General features: G+C 58.9%; 1 protein-coding gene and 1 long non-coding RNA gene across 3 annotated transcripts; one reads left to right on the top strand and one right to left on the bottom strand.

Moving 5' to 3' along the window:
- Positions 1-2,050: 2,050 nt before the first annotated feature.
- AMN (amnion associated transmembrane protein) lies at positions 2,051-11,765 on the bottom strand. 2 transcript variants are annotated; one of them, XM_074326889.1, is made up of 12 exons: positions 11,664-11,765; positions 10,713-10,831; positions 10,560-10,604; positions 4,446-4,533; positions 4,008-4,219; positions 3,694-3,831; positions 3,424-3,532; positions 3,221-3,303; positions 2,837-3,014; positions 2,563-2,752; positions 2,371-2,464; positions 2,051-2,290 (listed from the first exon to the last, which is right to left on the bottom strand). In XM_074326889.1, the coding sequence occupies exons 1-12, from the start codon at positions 11,704-11,706 to the stop codon at positions 2,210-2,212; spliced, it is 1,380 nt and encodes a 459-aa protein (XP_074182990.1). In that variant the 5' UTR covers positions 11,707-11,765; the 3' UTR covers positions 2,051-2,209. The 2 variants fall into 2 exon arrangements, with proteins under 2 accessions (XP_074182990.1, XP_074182991.1); XM_074326890.1 differs by lacking the exon at positions 2,563-2,752.
- On the top strand, positions 11,669-14,549 carry LOC141570492 (uncharacterized). Its single transcript, XR_012494498.1, has 3 exons — positions 11,669-11,939; positions 12,050-12,180; positions 14,319-14,549. It is a non-coding gene; the product is annotated as an uncharacterized LOC141570492 (long non-coding RNA).
- Positions 14,550-15,963: the final 1,414 nt, after the last annotated feature.

Consider the following 15,963-nt stretch of genomic DNA (forward strand, 5'->3'; position numbering starts at 1 on the left):
CCCCAGTAAGTTGTTGGTAAAATGAGGGCAGTGATAGAACCTGCCAAAGAGGGTGGTGTGAGGATACAATAAAGTGCCAAGAGCAACCAGTGAGCCCCTGGCACTGTCCCTGAGGCTCTGTGCCAGTCAGCTTGGCCCAGCCCGTGGTCAGCGGCCTAAACCAGCGGCCCTGCCCTCTGCTGCAGCGTGGAGCCCCTCTCCACTGCAGTCAGCCCGTCTTGCTGGGGCCTCCGCGGGCACCCTGGGGAAGGAATGGGACATGACAGGAGTGCTGGCTCCAAAGTGCCACCCAGAAGGGTTCCCATCCCAGGTGCTCCCATTGTCTTGGCAAATCACAACAGCCCTGCCCTCCCAAGGGACAGATGACAGTCTTGCCACGTGCCCGCTAAGGAGCCCGGGAGCAGCAGAGACCACAGGCACAGGTGAAGGCTTTCAGAAACACCTGTGTGAAATTGCGGCAACTGGGAAAGCAACAACCAGCGTGGAGGGTGCTGGGGGAGGGAGGCGGCTGCAGGCAGCCAGGCTTCGGGGTCACATGGGTTAGATCTTCGCCCCCAGTTTGATGTCTGTGCTGCACGAGGCCAGGACACCTGTCATGGGTCTGAAACATGAGTTCAAGTATCTGCCGTTTTTTAAAGCTGAAATACGAACTATTGTAGCACAGTGAGTGGTATTCACACATGGAACACTACACAGCACCGAGTGACAACCACACAGACCATGGGGCATCAGACAGGTCCTGGCCACAAAGCGTGGCTCTGGTGATGGGCTTTTAAAAACTAATCCATAGTCAGAAGCCAGCAGAGTGCTGGGGTGGGGCTGCTGATGTTTCCAGACCCAGATGCTGGTTACACAGAAAGGTCGCTTGGTGACAGTTCAAGCCGGGCACTTGGGAGTACTTCACGCATCCCACCGAGTGGTTACCTTCGCACTGCTGCCCTGTCAGGTGTTGGCTGGGTGTCCTACTTGGGGCTGCTCAGCCCTGGCACCCACCCCCAGGTCAGAGCCACAATCAGAATGGGGAGGGCAAGGCCTGGCCTTGCAGTGATGGAAACCCAGCACCCCCAGGCTGCCACCTGCCAGCATTCGTCACACGCTCCACCACTGTGTGGGGCTTACGGCCTCCCACCCCTAGCAGGAGGGATCAGCCCACCCGGTCCCTCTGGGACAGTGTTCCTGGGACCCCCACTCTGAGCAGCCCAGTCTGTCCAATCTGGTGGATGTCGTGTCCACCTGGCTGTCCCTGTCCCCTGCAGCTTGGGCCTGAGCCACTTGGAAATGGGGGAAGGGGGAGGGGTTGCGTAGCAGGCAGCCTTTCTCCACCCTCACCAGTGCTTCAGCCTCCCTGGTGCCAGTCACCTCCTGTTATGCAGGGTGTCATGCAAGGTCTCTGGTCCCGTTCCCCACATAAGAACGCAGGACATGGTGAGGCCAAAAAGGGACACCCACGGAGCCATAGATAGGGGAGTCATACCGCTATATTCTCGCTGGCAGCTGGGTTGGAGACAGGAAACAGGAACCAAACAATCCGCAACCCACCATCCCAACTTCACTTGCTAATTGCAATTCCCCTGTGCTAATTGCAATCAGCCTCTCTGCAATCCGTAATCCACAATCCGCTTGCCAGCCACCATCTTCTTGCTAGCCCCCATTTTCTGCTAGCGTAGCCACCGCAGTTATATTAGTAGCCAATGGCTCACTGGTTACAGCTGACGGCCAACTAGCCATAGCTGATGGCCATCCAATCACAGTTGATGGCCATTTACTACCCAAGTGAGCACCTTCCCACGTGAGGGCGAGAGCCTGGAAACTGCACTCCTGGCTCTGTCCCCACACCTCCCCCTTTCCCCTAGAAGTGCTCCTCCAGCACAGGACAGAAAGCCTCCAGCGAGGGCCAACATATAGTGCTCAGGGCTGCCCCCAGCGGCTGGGGACAGGCTGAGGGCCTCCCCTCCCGTCCGACTGTGACCCATGCGGGTGCGGCCGGCCCTCCCAGCTCCCACCAGGGTGGGCAAGGGATGGGAGACAGCAGGCGGTGTGCCCATGGACATCAGCTTACAGAAACCCTTTATTGCACAAGGCCACCCTGTGCTTGGCGGGACAGGCGGAGGAGCGGGCAGACCGAGCAGGGATTCCGCAGGGCCAGGGACCCGCACACTCGGCGGGACGACGCCGGGGTGGGAGGGGGGAGGGAGTGTCACGCGGCCGCTCAGGCCTCGGCCTCTGCAAACAGCGGGTTAACGAAGTAAATCTGGCTGGTGTTCCTGGCGTCCACCTGTGAGGCCGGGGTCTGCAGGGGCGCAGAGTCAGGGGGAGCCGAGCGCCAAGCCCCGCCCGGAGGCCCCCCCCCCACTCCCGCAGCCCCCTCACCAGCTCCACCGAGCCTGCCACGTTGAACATCGGGTTTTGGAAGCCCAGGGGCGCCCCCGCCGGACCGTCGGCCGCCTCCTCGTTCTTCTTCCACCTGAAAGTGGGGCCTCTCTTGAGCCGCGCACGCCCCGCGCACCTGAGCCCCGCCCGAGGCCCCGCCCCGCGTACCGTCGCCCCCGCGGTTCCGCGCACCTGAGCCTGCCCGCGCGGTGCAGCAACAGCGCCCCCGCCGACAGCGCCAGCAGCAGCAGGAGCAGCGCGGCCGCCACCGCGCCCGCCAGGCCCGCGCCCGACCCTGGCCTCTCCAGTCCCGCCGCCGAACCGCCCCCGATAGGCGCGCCGGACTCGCGGAGCGTCGCCGACAGGACCCCGAGCGCCTCGCCTGCAACGGAGGGCGGGGCTCATTCTCTCCCCGGCGGCGCGAGGCGGGGCAGGGGTGGGGAGCCGGCGGGGCGCCCGCGGTTACCGTGCTCGGCGACGTCCGCCAGCAGGACCCGGGCCAGCCGCCCCGCGACGCCCGTCTCGGGCCCGGTCTCCGCCAGCACCACCTGGACCTCTGTGTCGGCCTCCGGGCCCGTGGCCTCGCGGGGCCGGGGCGGGCGCAGCACCTTGGACACGGCCATTTGCAGGCCCTGGTACTGGGGCTGGGGAGCGGGACAGGGTTGGCCCGGGAACTCGGCCCCTCAGACCTGCGGGGACGTTGGTTGGGAGCAGAGCCAAATGGTGGACAGGTGGGCGGAGAGTGGACTCGTCAGTGAGGAGGCGGGGTGGGGCCTCGGGGTCCCTGCGGAGCGGCAGGTCCCAGCAGGGGGCTCCGAAGGGGACCGGGGTGGGCGCGCGGCCCCATTACCAAAGTCAGGAAGTCGTGCAGCAGCCGCGCCCGGTACCGCTCCAGGTCAAAGGCTGGGCCGTGGGTCAGCGAGAGGATGGCTCCTGCGGCAGGAGGGTAGGGGTTAGCATCGCGGGCCCAGGACCGGTAGGAAAACTGGGGCTGGGGACGAGCCAGGATGGTCAGGCCGTCCCAGTAAGCAGGGACCAGGCGAGGCCGCTCACCACAGAGGTCGCAGCACTGCCCCTCGGGCCGGAGAGCGTCGTGGCAGGCGGCGGAGGGGCAGCGGCCGCCCAGGGGCTGGAGCAGGGCTGCGCAAATCCGTGGCTGCGCCTGGAGGCGGGAAGCGGGGTCAGCGCCCAGAGCTCGTGGGGCAGACCTTAGCGAGAGAGGCCTGCACCCCGAGAGGCGAGCGAGCCGGAGACGGCTGGGCCAAGCGGCCCGAGCCCATCCCCGCGCGGTGCCCAGGCTGCTCTGCTGCGGGCCGCGCTCACCTCAGAGTTGCCGCAGAGGCAGCCCGACGGGTCAGCGCAGGCCTCGGGGTCCACGCTCAGCGCGCCGGACCCGTGGAAGTGCAGGCGGCCGGCGCGGGACTCCAGGAAGGCCATCAGGTCCTCGTTGACCGTGTACTTCTGCGGTGGCCAGGTCGCCAGCGGAGCCAGCCCGAGAAGGGGACAATATCGGGACCGCTCAGAAACCACGTGTCCATACTACAGGGGTGGCAGGCGCTCTGGGGAGGGGCCCTGCCAGGGCAAAGGCTCGGAGCTGAGATCCTAGCCCCTGCCGCGTTTTTGCGCGCCCCACTCACCTGGCCCAGAGCCCAGATGCTGCGGACGCGAATGGTGCGGGCGCCCAGGCCAACCCGGAAGGAGGCGTTGGGCGGAAAGACGACGTCGTCGTGACGGCAGGGCACGCGTTCGGCATCCACAGAGAAGAGGCCATGCACCTCATCGCGGGAGCGCCACGAGCGCGGGTCGTGCCACGAGAAGCGGTCCGGGTCGAGGAAGAGCGCTGGGGCACCTGGGCAGGTGCGCGTCCCTGAGCTCCACAGGGAACAAGTCCACCGCCCAGACCCGGCCCCTAAGGCACGCTTCCGCCCCCAAGACGTGCCCTCTGTCCAGGCCCCTCATTGAGACAGGCCCCCATCCAAGCCCCTCCCCTAGACCCCAATCCTCCAACCTGGCCCTGCCCCCCAGACATGCCCTCCAATCAGAAGACGCTCCCACACACAACCCGGCCCTCTCACCTGTGCTACAGTCTGGGTCCGAGCTGGTGTGTGAGGCGCTGAATCCAGCTCCTGAGGCCAGGACAAATTCCCCGTCCAGCGGCAGTAGCTGCAGGAAACGCAGGCTGAGGCGGCGCTACGCAGTGGTCCAGGGCGTGCGCGAAGGTCCCAATCTGCGCTCACTCCCCAACCCCCCCACCTGCCCCCACCCCCCACCGCTGGCAAAGAGAACCTAGACCGCAAGGGAGCAGGCAGGTGAAGTCTGGGCCTGGGTGCTCCTCACCCTGGCTGGGGGTCAAATAGGTCGAAGGGAGCAGGCTGAGGAGCAGGACCAACCCTGAGACCTGGGAACATGGAGAGTTTGGGGCAGGGTGACACTTGCCAGGGCTGTTGCTCCCCCCACCCCTCTTTCATCCCTGAGAAAAGTGTACAAGCCAAGGGTTCACGGGTTCCAGGAACCCAAGCCACTGGGAAATCTAAAGGCAGCCCTGAACCTTGTGAAGGAGAGGTGTAGGCTGCAGATGGGAAGAGAAGGGATGCCAGGGGTGGCAGGGAGGATAGGGGCCTCGGTGTCACCCGTCTCCCCTCCAGCTTGGGCAGCCAGTTCACCACAGAAGCCCAGCCACAGCCCTGGCCTCAGAGGTCAGAGGAAATACTGCAGCAGGAAAGCCAGGAGAGGGACTGACAGGCCGCCTCCCCTCCAAGCCCCAGGATCCCCACCCCTCCTTTCGACCCCCAGGGTTGGGGATGGAGGTGAGTGCTGAGCCAAGGGAGCGGCTCAGTGCAGGGGTCATGAGGGGTTCTGCCTCGTCAAGGGGCACCCACCCAGGGCCCAGCCTCCTGTCCCAACTTGGTGGGCAGGGCCTGCTCTTCAGCCCATCTCCAAGCACAGGACCTGACCAAGAGGCTGACCCCTGGGGGCATGTGAGGTCACAGATCAACTCCCACCACACCCGAAGGCACAGCACTGACCACAAGGCAGCGCCACCCACAGGCCCAGGGTGAGCCATGGGGACAGATGGACACGGTATGCCTCAGGAAGAGTGCAGGTATTAGCAGGGTGAAACACGAACTCATTTTTTAAAAGAACCAAAGGAAAAAATATAAATAAATCATGAAAAACAATACTTGAGAGGAAGAGCACAACAGGTAAGATACTTTTTTTTTCTTTTAAGGAGGGTACAGCTCACAGTGCCCCATGTGGGGATCGAACTGGCAACCTTGGTGTTATTAGCACCATGCTGTAACCAACTGAGCTAACTGGCCACCCCAACGGTAAGAGAAACATGAGGATTGATCCAGCTGAAGAACACCTAGTAACTTAAGTATTTCTATTAAGAAACTCTCCAGAAGATAGCAGGAAAGGACTGAGAGAGAGAGAAATCAGGAAAGATGGGGGGTCAAGGTCAAAGTGTCAAAATTCAGATACAAGGGGTGGGAGAGAAGAGAAAATATTGAAAGAAACAATGAAGGTGAATTTTCCAGATTTAAAGAAAACTGGGAAACTTGAGATTGAAAGGTCCCATTGAGTGCCAAATGGGAAATAAGGGAAGTCACACTTAGACACGCGACAGTATGCTTATGAATATCAAAGACACTGAGAATATTATAAAAGCTTCAGAGAGAAAGAACAGATCACCCAGAAAAGAAAAGAAAATTGGAATCAGGTTTCTCAGCAACCACAACGACACAAAAAGACAACAGAATAATATTTTGTATACTAAAAGAAGAACTTTCCATCAAAATTTTATATCCAGACAAACTTCCATTCAACTTCAAGAGCATAATAAAAATATCCTCAAGCATAAAAGACGTCAGATGGTTGCTATACAAAGACCTATCCCGAAAACAGGCTTGGAGAAAGTGAGAAGGAAAGATGTCCAGAAACTGTGAAGAGATATGGGAGGTAAAGGTGATGAAATGGTTTGGTAAAACTTATTGTTGACTTTTTAAATTTTTAAAAAGTTAGTACTAAATGTGACAAGGGAGGAGGAAACCAAAAGGACAGGGGCATACACTATAGAACTTGCTTGTCAAGGGTAGATACAGATATTGAAAATTTTAAGCAATCAAAAGGAGGGCCAAACATGAAAACCTGGATGAAATATGTAAAATTCTAGAAAAATTTAAAACACCATTATTGGCACCAGAAGCCATAGAGAATTTGAATACACCAGAAAACATTAAAGAGACTAAAATATTATTCAAAGACCTCCTATTTTCAAAATCTCCAGACCAAATGTTTTTACAGGTAAAGTATACTAAACTCTCAGGGAACCATTTCTTTTTACGGAAATTGTTCTGGAAAACAGAAAAAATAACGGAAATTGCCCAGTCCATTTTATGAGGCCAATGTGATCTTGATTCCAAAACCAAATGAAGGACAATCCAAAAGAAGAAAATTACAGGCTCATTTCATTTATAAATAAATGCAGATGCAAAAATCCTAAATAAAATCTTAGTTGACTAGATCCAATAGTGTGTTTTAAAAATACATGGTGGGCAAAGGGATCATGTCCCAGGAACACAGGCAGGAAGGACTGGGGCCTTCCCGGTGGTCTATAGAAGGGCGTCCCAGTAGATGGCAGTGAAGTCTTGTACTGGGAAAGTCAGTATGCCAGGGAAGACAAGACTCTTGAAGAAGAGGGACGTGTGAAGAAGTGGCAACACTGAGGTGCACCTGCAGGATGGTGCCAGGAGGATGCCAATCTCGCAAGGATGGTTCAATCTCAGATACGCCATTAACTAGCTACAGGAGGGGAGAAAATCACATCTCAGTCCATGTAGAAAAAAACTGAAGGAGTTCAACAACCTAGTTATGATTTTTTAAAAAACTGCTAGCAAACTAGCAGTAGAATTTCTACAATTTAATAAAGTGAATGTACCAAAGCCCTACGCTCAATGGAGAAACTTGACATGCCTTCTCTTTGACATTGGAACAAAACAAGTGCGCTCACTTTCGTTAACATAGGGGTACAGGTCCTGGACAATGCTATAAGGAAAGGAGAAGAGATAACAGGAGTTAGGACTGAAAGGGAAAAGGAACAGCTGTCATTATTTACAAAAAAAAAAAAAAAACACAACTAGAGAACACAATTTTTAAAAACTAAGCTCCATTCACAATAGAAACCAACTATAAAATATCTATGAACTAACACTGTACAAGACCTCTATGGGGACCACTTAAAAACTGGTAGATCCGGAATACGTGGAGAAAGTCCATGCCCTTGAATGGATAACTTGCTAGTATAAAGCTGTTGATCCTTCCCAATCAAAAACCCCGGCTTTGGCCGGCCCGGTGGCTCAGGCGTTCAGAGCTCCATGCTCCTAACTCCAAAGGCTGCGGGTTCAATGCCCACATGGGCCAGTGGGCTCTCAACCACAAGGTTGCCAGTTCAATTCCTCGAGTCCCGCAAGGGATGGTGGGCAGCGCCCCCTGCAACTAAAATTGAACACGGCACCTTGAGCTGAGCTGCTGCTGAGCTCCCGGATGGCTCAGTTGGTTGGAGTGCGTCCTCTCAACCACAAGGTTGCCGGTTCGACTCCCACGAGGGATGGTGGGCTGTGCCCCCTGCAACTAGCAACGGCAACTGACCTGGAGCTGAGCTGCGCCCTCCACAACTAAGACTGAAAGGACAACAACTTGACTTGGAAAAAAAAAGGCCTGGAAGTACACACTGTTCCTCAATAAAGTCCTGTTCCCCTTCCCCAATAAAATCTTAAAAAAAAAAAAAAAAGCCCCGGCTTTTGGTGGTGGTGATGGTGGTGACGTTGTTACCTGACAAACCTGCTCCACAATTCTCCGTGACACTCATGTCCACAGAGTACTAGTTGACCTTGTAACAGAAGAGCGAAGGGGGCGAGTTGTGTGGATGGATATTAAGACGTCCCACAGAGCCACAGCATGACAGCATGGTGCCGGCAGGACATAGGGAGAGACTGAAAGGGACGCTCAGAGAGAGCTGCGTCTGGTGACGAGTGATGGCAGCACCCATTCCAAGGGCAAGGCTTCTGGTTTCGGGGAGGATGTGGGAAATTGGGTGCATTCTAAGAAGAAAAATAAAGCTGGTTCCCTAGCTAGCACCCCACTCAAACATGCGCCCTTGATGGCAAGACTGACTCAACAGACATAATAAATATATGCTTGTTTACGGTTGTGACTGAGGAGCAGGCGAGGGATTCTTAAACAAAACAGCAAAACACAGTTAAAAGGCATCAGATGTTCATTTGATAGAATATAATGGTGTTTTTGTTCAGTGAAGGGCAGCGCGTGCAAAGTTCACAGTGAGATGACCAATAGTGGATTGATGGATAGAAAATAGGAGTTTCCCCCAAACAAGAAAACTGGACAAAGGGTAGAAATGGAAGGGGAGCTCAGGAGGAAGGAAGTCCTAGAAATACAAACTAAAACCTGAGAAAAACAAATTAACACTGCTGTCCCCGCGTCTGTGACTAGGGTGACATATGTGCTGCAGGACAATGCTAGGCTCTGGGGGTCGTGGAGGTGGGGACCCCCGTGCAGTGGGGATGTGAGGGGCCTCAGGCAACGCTGTGTCCATCCACCCTGCCCCAGCTCCTGCGGGGACCCCTGGGCCATTGCCCCAGGTCCCTGGGCCCCTTGAAGTTCCCACCAGCTTCTCTGAGGAGGCATCAATGCTGAGAAGAGGTTGGGGAGGTGAGGGGGTGCCCCAGGGGACGTGCACTGGGATATGGGTGCCTGGAATCCCCAAAAGGGAGGAGGGGCGGCTGGGGAATGGAAGGGCGGATGGAGGGGCCTGTCTGGCAATGAGTGAATGTTGTCTCCCAAACTCTTCCAAATCATCAAAGGAATGAAGTTGGACAGGAGGGCCCTGGGCTCCAGCACCCCACCCCAACTGACTCCCTTGCCCTCGGATCCCCCACCTGCTCCAGGCCGCTACCTGGTTGCCAGGGTTACCGTGAGCTGTGGGGGCGGCGCGCTGGGTCCAGCCGCTCCCCCCAAGCCTCTGACGCCGCCACACCTTAGTCATTGCATTGGACAAATGTGGAAGGGCTGCCTGACCCCGGGTCTGCCGGGATGGGACAACCAGCCTCTGTCTGATGCCCCCTCCCCAGGAAGTCTCCTGATGCCCCCAGCCAGGCCCCCAGTTGGCCAGGCTCCCAGAATTCATGCCGTTTTTTGAAAATCATCAGTTGATGGAGTAGCCTCAGAGTGGACATAAGGCCTGGGATCCCCAGACCCTGCAGGAGATTAGGCAGGTGGGGTCACCAGATGGCCCCCAGTCACCCACACAAATCCAGTGGCCTCTGGTGAGGACCCCAACCCTGGTACCCATACGCAGAGAACACCCCTGTTAGTTCCACTCTTGCTTGGAATCAGTGACCCTCACTCTGTGACACGATGGCAGGTCCGCAGGTGACAGGACAATGATCCAGCCCAGGGAGTGCTGGGCCCTGGGGTGGGACAGCTCCACCACCAGTGGGCCCTGAGACCCCTAATTTGATGCTTCAAATTAGGGATGGGCCGCCGTTTCAGCAATGGGCCTGACAGTGAATATTCTAAGCTTTGCTGCGCAGGCGGTTTTGTCACAGCTACTCAACTCTGCCGTTTTGGTGTGATAGTGGCCATAGATGTAGTGACCGGATGGGTGGACTGTGTTTGATAAAATAATTTACGGACACTGAAGTTTGAATTCCACACAATTTTCACTAACCACAAAATAGTGTTCTTTTGATATTTTTCCCCATTAAAAAATGTGAAACCCATTCTTAGCCTTAGCTGGAAAGGGGCATTTGGGCAGCTTGCTGACCAACTTTTAATAGATAGCCGGAGTCTTTCTCACTGGCCTTATCAGAGCCTTTAATACTGTGAGAAGCTCCAGGCAAGTGCAGGTTGCAGCATTTCCCTTGTTAGGTGGTTATGGAACCTGTTTTCCCCTAATTCCCATCGTTGCCTGGACACCAGGGTTCTGGGCAGCGGTTTGAGAGAAAGCTCCCGGTAGAGTTCTGATGGGGAGGATTCTGGAACCAGGACAGGGAAAGTCTTGAGGGGAGTGAGTGCCTCTCATGTGGTTTTCCCCGACCTCCCAGAAGCCCATCCAGAGGCGTGCACGGTCCTCTGCCTCCACCCACCCCCGCGGCGCAGCCGCCCCTCACCATGTTGGTGACGCTGTGACCTTGTCGCACCAGGACTGACACCATCTGCAAGGAAAAGCGGCATCAGCGGTGGACCCTACTGGGACCCCACCCCCGGGACCACGCGGGTCCGAGGGGCCAATTTCCCCCAACCCCAGTGGGGGCCCCAGGGACCTTGTCCGCAGGGAACTCCGCAGCGGCTCCCACGCACGGGGTCCGGTTCTGGCTCCAGTTGGCGGCAGTGTCGAAGTCGGTGTTGGGCACCCAGATTTTGTAGGCGGCCCGGGTCAGCGCTAGGGAGGGAGCGACTGAATGCTCCCTGTGCCTGCAGCATCTGGGTTCCATCCCAGAAGTCCCGTCCCTCAGGGAGGACGATCTCGCCCAGAGAGGCGCAGCTGCCGGAGCGGGTCATACAGCCGGGCGCAGATGGGGTCCCGGAGGCGGCCCAGACCAGGCCTCGCCTCCCGGCGGCAGATCAGACCCCGCGGGAGCCCCGCCCCGGCCCTGACGAACTCCTACTGGATCTGCAGAGCCCACTCAAACGTGCCCTCCTCTCGGGAGTCGAGAAAGATCGTCTCTTTGCCCCGCCCCCCAGTTTTGCCCGGTGCTGGAGCAAAAGACCCGGCTGGGCAAAGATTGTGACAATCAAGGACGGAGGTGAATGGGACAGTGGTCTCTGCCAAATACAAGGGGCTGAGGGCTGGCGGGGACAGGCCAGGAGGGCTCTGAACCAGAGCTGTGTCCTGAGGGACCCGCGAGGGACTTCAGAGAGGGGGACAGGGACGGGGCTGCAGTTTTTAGAGCTCCCGGACGTTGGGGGCGGGCACCGAAGACACGCGCTGGCCTGGTGCTCTGACGGAGGGTCAGCGGCACGCTCGGGACGGGGAAACTGAGGCACGCTGCGGCGCCTCGCAGACTCCCGCACGCAGACGCTACCTTTCGCAGGGAAGACCGCGCCCGAGCCAAGGAGCGCGGCCCCCGCGGTGGGTCTGGCCCCGGGCTCCACGCCTCCCGCGCCGCCGGCTGGGGTTGCGCCGGTGGGACCCGGGCCGCCCACATCTCGGGGGAACCTCAGTCTTGGTCGGCCCCGCTGCCGTGCTGGCCCCATCAGTGCGCCTCGCTTACCGCAGAGCTGCAGCCACAGCAGGACCAGGCCCAGCGCGCCCATCTCGCCGCCCCTCGCTCCAAGCCGCCAACCAGGACTTTGCCCCGCGGAGCCCACGTGACCTGGCGGGGTGGGGGCCACCAGGACAGTTACGCATTTACCTTCAGACCCGCCTGGGCAGAGTCTCCAGGCCCCTGTGAGGCGCCTGCGGGGCCTCGCTCCTCCTCCTCCAGGATCTGAGGACCTTGGGTGCCCAGGAAGTGGGGTGGTCAGGATCCACCTGCCCCGGGCAATGGGTGTGTTGGGGGGCAAGTAAACAACCTTTGGGCTCCCGCTTCTCTGTTCTGGGGCTGGGCAGCACCCAGTCTGTCCACCTGGTGAGGCTGGGTGTCCACTCTTCTTTCAGGCAGGGACCTCCTGCCTCCTGGCCTGGTAGGACCGGGACTCCAGAGGGCTGCATGGAGGCGGGTGTGCAATGGAGGACTGTGGGCGAAGAACTACTCAGCCTTGGAAACCCGAGGGCCTTCCTCCTTCCAGGTCATGCTGCCCTCTCCTGCATCCCCACCCCCCCTGCGAACCTCCCGTCACTAGTACCCTTCACTCTGAGGGGTCTCAGCTTCTCCCACACAAGGATGGAGACTGCTGCAGGGGTGCAGTCTGGGTTGGGGCAGTGGCTTCTCTGGGAAGGAGTGAGCTCATCAGCATCCCTACCCTTCCCCGCACTTTGTCCTGCTGGGATGGGGCACCTGTTCTCAGAGGCTCAGAGGTGCCAGCTCTGCCCAGAGGGGAGGGAGTTTGGCCTTGCCTGCCTGCTGGGCTCACAGGAGGTTCCATCCTCTGTAGCCCGACCGACCAGGAACAAAGGGGCTGTTTGGGGTTACATCTGTTTTGCCCTTTGTCTTGTTTCTCACTGGAAAAGTTGGGCCTCCACTCCTCTGTTAATTGGGCCTCCACTCAGGAGAGGCTGGCCCTGTTCCCCTCACCTCCTCCCACCACCCCACCTCGGGCTCTCAATGCACAGAGCTTAGGGGCTCAGCGAACTTCACCCCTGGGCCCAGAGCACCATAGCCAAGCCTGAAAGGCCAGGTGGGCCTGCCCAAGGCTGGGGGCCTGTGTCTCTTGACACAGGAAGTGGACTGCTCTGAGGGCTGGGCCGAAGGGAGGCTCTGGGATGGGTGGGGCTAGGGGAAACCGAACTCTGATCACTGTGGCCCCAGCTGGGCATGCCATTCCCAGAGACTGCGCTGTCTGCAGAGGGCAGCAAAACCATCTGGGCAGTCAAGGAAGGCTTCCTGAAAGAGGCAGCCTTAAAGCCAAGACAAGAAGGCTGATGTCACAGCTGTAGGCACAGTGTGGAGGGTGGAGTGAAGGTGACAGACAGGGGGAATCGGGGCTGGTTGGCCATGGGGTATTGGCGGTCATCGCTCTGTCCTGAAAGGGGCATCCTTGAGCAGAGGCTGGAGGTGGATCAGCTATCAGAGGGGGGCCCAGACAGGAGCTCATGCCAGGCCCAGGCTGCAAAGGGTCCCTGGAATGACTCAGGAGCAGAGCCGTGCTAGGCCATGCTGCAGGTGCCGTTTTCACCTGTTGCTCAGGTGCCCTGGACACCCAGGTACAAGGTGGGCATATGCTTCCAAATCGGTCAGGACCTCACTGGGAATTGGGAGACATGCCAAGTCCTAAAGAGTTTCTTCGTTACTAGGAAATCCCACAGAGCAGCTGTCTCAGCAAGGCTGGCCCCAGGGGCTTGGGCTGGGTGGTCTTGTGGTCTGTCTCGCTCTGTCTGGGCTTGACCGCTCCCGCTGTTGGTTTTCCTGTGCTCAGCCTTCTCCACGTGGTAGGGAAGGTGGCCTGGGACAGCTAGACCCCCACTGCCCTGGCAGTGGTCTCATCTTGGTCTCTGCACCAATCACAGGGCCCAGGGTGAGAGTACCAAGAGTGACAGCCCTGCTGCCCTGGGGGGTGGGGGTGGGCAGACCTGCCCCAGCCATGGTCCCCCTACTCCCAGGGCCACGGATGTCACCCTTCCCTCTCCCCCTCCCCTGCCCCCATTTTCTCAACTCTGTGGGGACAGATGCACCCCCTCCAGTTCCTCCTCACCTTTGTCGGTGACTTGCTGTGTGACCTTGGGTCGGTCCCCGCACTTCTCTGGGCCTTAGGGTCCCTCTGGAGGGACTGAGGCTCCAGCCTGCCTGGTTCTATTCCTGGACACTGGAAGAGGAGACGTAGGGGCTGTGGAGAATGAGGGGGGCCCCTCTTTGCAGGGCTTCCCTTTACTCGGGTCTCTGCACAAAGGGGGTTCCTCAGAGAGGCCATCTTGCCCCCCCCCCAGGCATTCGCATGTACTGACTGGAGCACAGGAGACAGCTGCCACTCCCCAAAGGCAGGGCGGGGGGAGGGGGCGGGGGGAGTGCTGGGGCACGCTGCTGCTGGTGCTTGGGTTCCCTGCACATGAGGGGGTGCCGAGAGGTGTGTGAAGTGAGCTGGGTCTCCGCCTGGCCTGGATGGGGCTGAGCTGGCCACCTGTCAGCCTAGATGGGCAGGCCCCTCACCCCCTCTCCCCGCCCCAGCCATGGCCTGCAGCCTTGGGGCCAGGCTCACACAGGCTGTCCTGGGTCTGCATGCTGTGTGAGGCCGCATGATTCACTTAGCCTCTGTTTTATTCCACCTCACAGGGCTCCAGGGTGACGTGAGGCCTGGCGCCCCTTCCCACTGCTGCCCTGGCCTGGGGCAGCACCAGGAGACCCTCAGCCCAGGGCATCATCCATCCCTTTTCCACCTGCGGACAATGGTTAGAGGATATCCCAGGGCAGCGAGGGCCTCAGGGGCACTGACCGGGGAGCTGCCCCCAGTGAGTCACCAACTCCCATGTCAAGGTGGGGAGGGTTCTTACCAGGGTCCAGCCAGAGGCCCGCTGCGGTCCTGCTTCTGGGTGGGAGGATCACCCGCCCGCCTGTTTTTGTACTGAGGGGAGGGTTGTTGGGGGAGTCATAGGTCTCTGGGGCAGGAGGAAGCCATGACGAGAGGTCAGGGGTGCTGGCCCAGGGCTCCCAAAACCCTCATTGTCCCTCCCTGGGACTGGCTGGGCCAGGACATGTGAGTGGATGAGACTTAGTCCCAAACTCCACAGGGGCAGGAGAGATGGGGGAGCCTTGGAGCCCAGTGCCACCAGTCACTGTGTGGTCCTCCACCCTGAGGGTGCCTGTCCCTGGGGGAGGCCTCTCAGCTGAATAACCTAGGGGCAGGTCCAGCGCCCAGCCACCAGCCCTGCAGGCTAAGGTCACCATGGGGTGTTTCCTGACAGGCCTGTGGCCACCACCGCCAAGTACACACCCCCAATGCAGAGTGCCTGTCACACGTTCCTCATGCCGCCCTTGTACAGACAAGTGGACACCCAGAGAGGTGCCCAGGGGTGGGGATGGGCTCCCTACATGGCCCGGGGAGGCCTTCTGGTCCTGTATCCAGGCCTCTGCCCCCTGCCAGCTACCAGCCCAGCCCCTGGCTCCCTGGGCCCTGGCGGGGAGGGGAGGAGCTGCGTGGGCTTCTGAGCTCTGCCCTTCTCCAAGGTGGACCCTGGCATCTAGGGTCAGTGGGAATCAAGGCTGGGTCCCGCAGGCTCCGTCACTCAACGCTTCCCCTCCACCTCTTTCTTGTTGGTGACCCGGGTGCATGGTAAATCCTGCAAGACACCCGAGCCCTTGAGGGACACAGGCTGTGACCTTTGCGGCGGGGTCAGGGCACCGAGGGTGATAGTGCTTCTTCCGCTGGCCTCTGGTGCTGTTTTTGGCACCGTGGATTCCGGCGTGGAGTGCGCGCTGTCTGCTCTCGGGAGCTGGAGACACCCCAGGACGCTTCACGACCAGATGACATCGAGATGACACAGGAGGCATTCACCATCTGGGACTCCAGTAATGCACGTGAGCAGATGTGAGTGCAGCGTCAGGCAGTCACATGAAAGACCAGCCAAGTGTGCGGCAGGCTCCAGGGCCGCCTCCTCTCCAGGCGGCGCTTTTCTTACTTGAAACAGATCTTTCAGAATACGGGCTTCTCTGGCCAAGTAGTTGGGCTATTGACTCGGGCCCCCTCCCCGGCCTGGTCCTCGGTCCTGTGGGACGTCACCACTTCGGGGAGCAGAATAAACCAATGGTGGCCGAGAGCCAGCAGCACTGCAGGGCCTTTGCATGACCTGCTCCTTGGCTCAGCACAAGTCTCATTTCATCACAGATATCAGAAGACAGCGGCCCCCACCCGTCCCCAAGGCAAGGGAGGCAAGGGTCGCAACAAGCTGCCTGGCCCTGGCAGCCTGAGCTCGTCGGGAGA

The sequence above is a fragment of the Rhinolophus sinicus genome, linkage group LG03, assembly GCF_036562045.2.
Source record: "Rhinolophus sinicus isolate RSC01 linkage group LG03, ASM3656204v1, whole genome shotgun sequence".
NCBI lineage: Eukaryota > Metazoa > Chordata > Mammalia > Chiroptera > Rhinolophidae > Rhinolophus > Rhinolophus sinicus.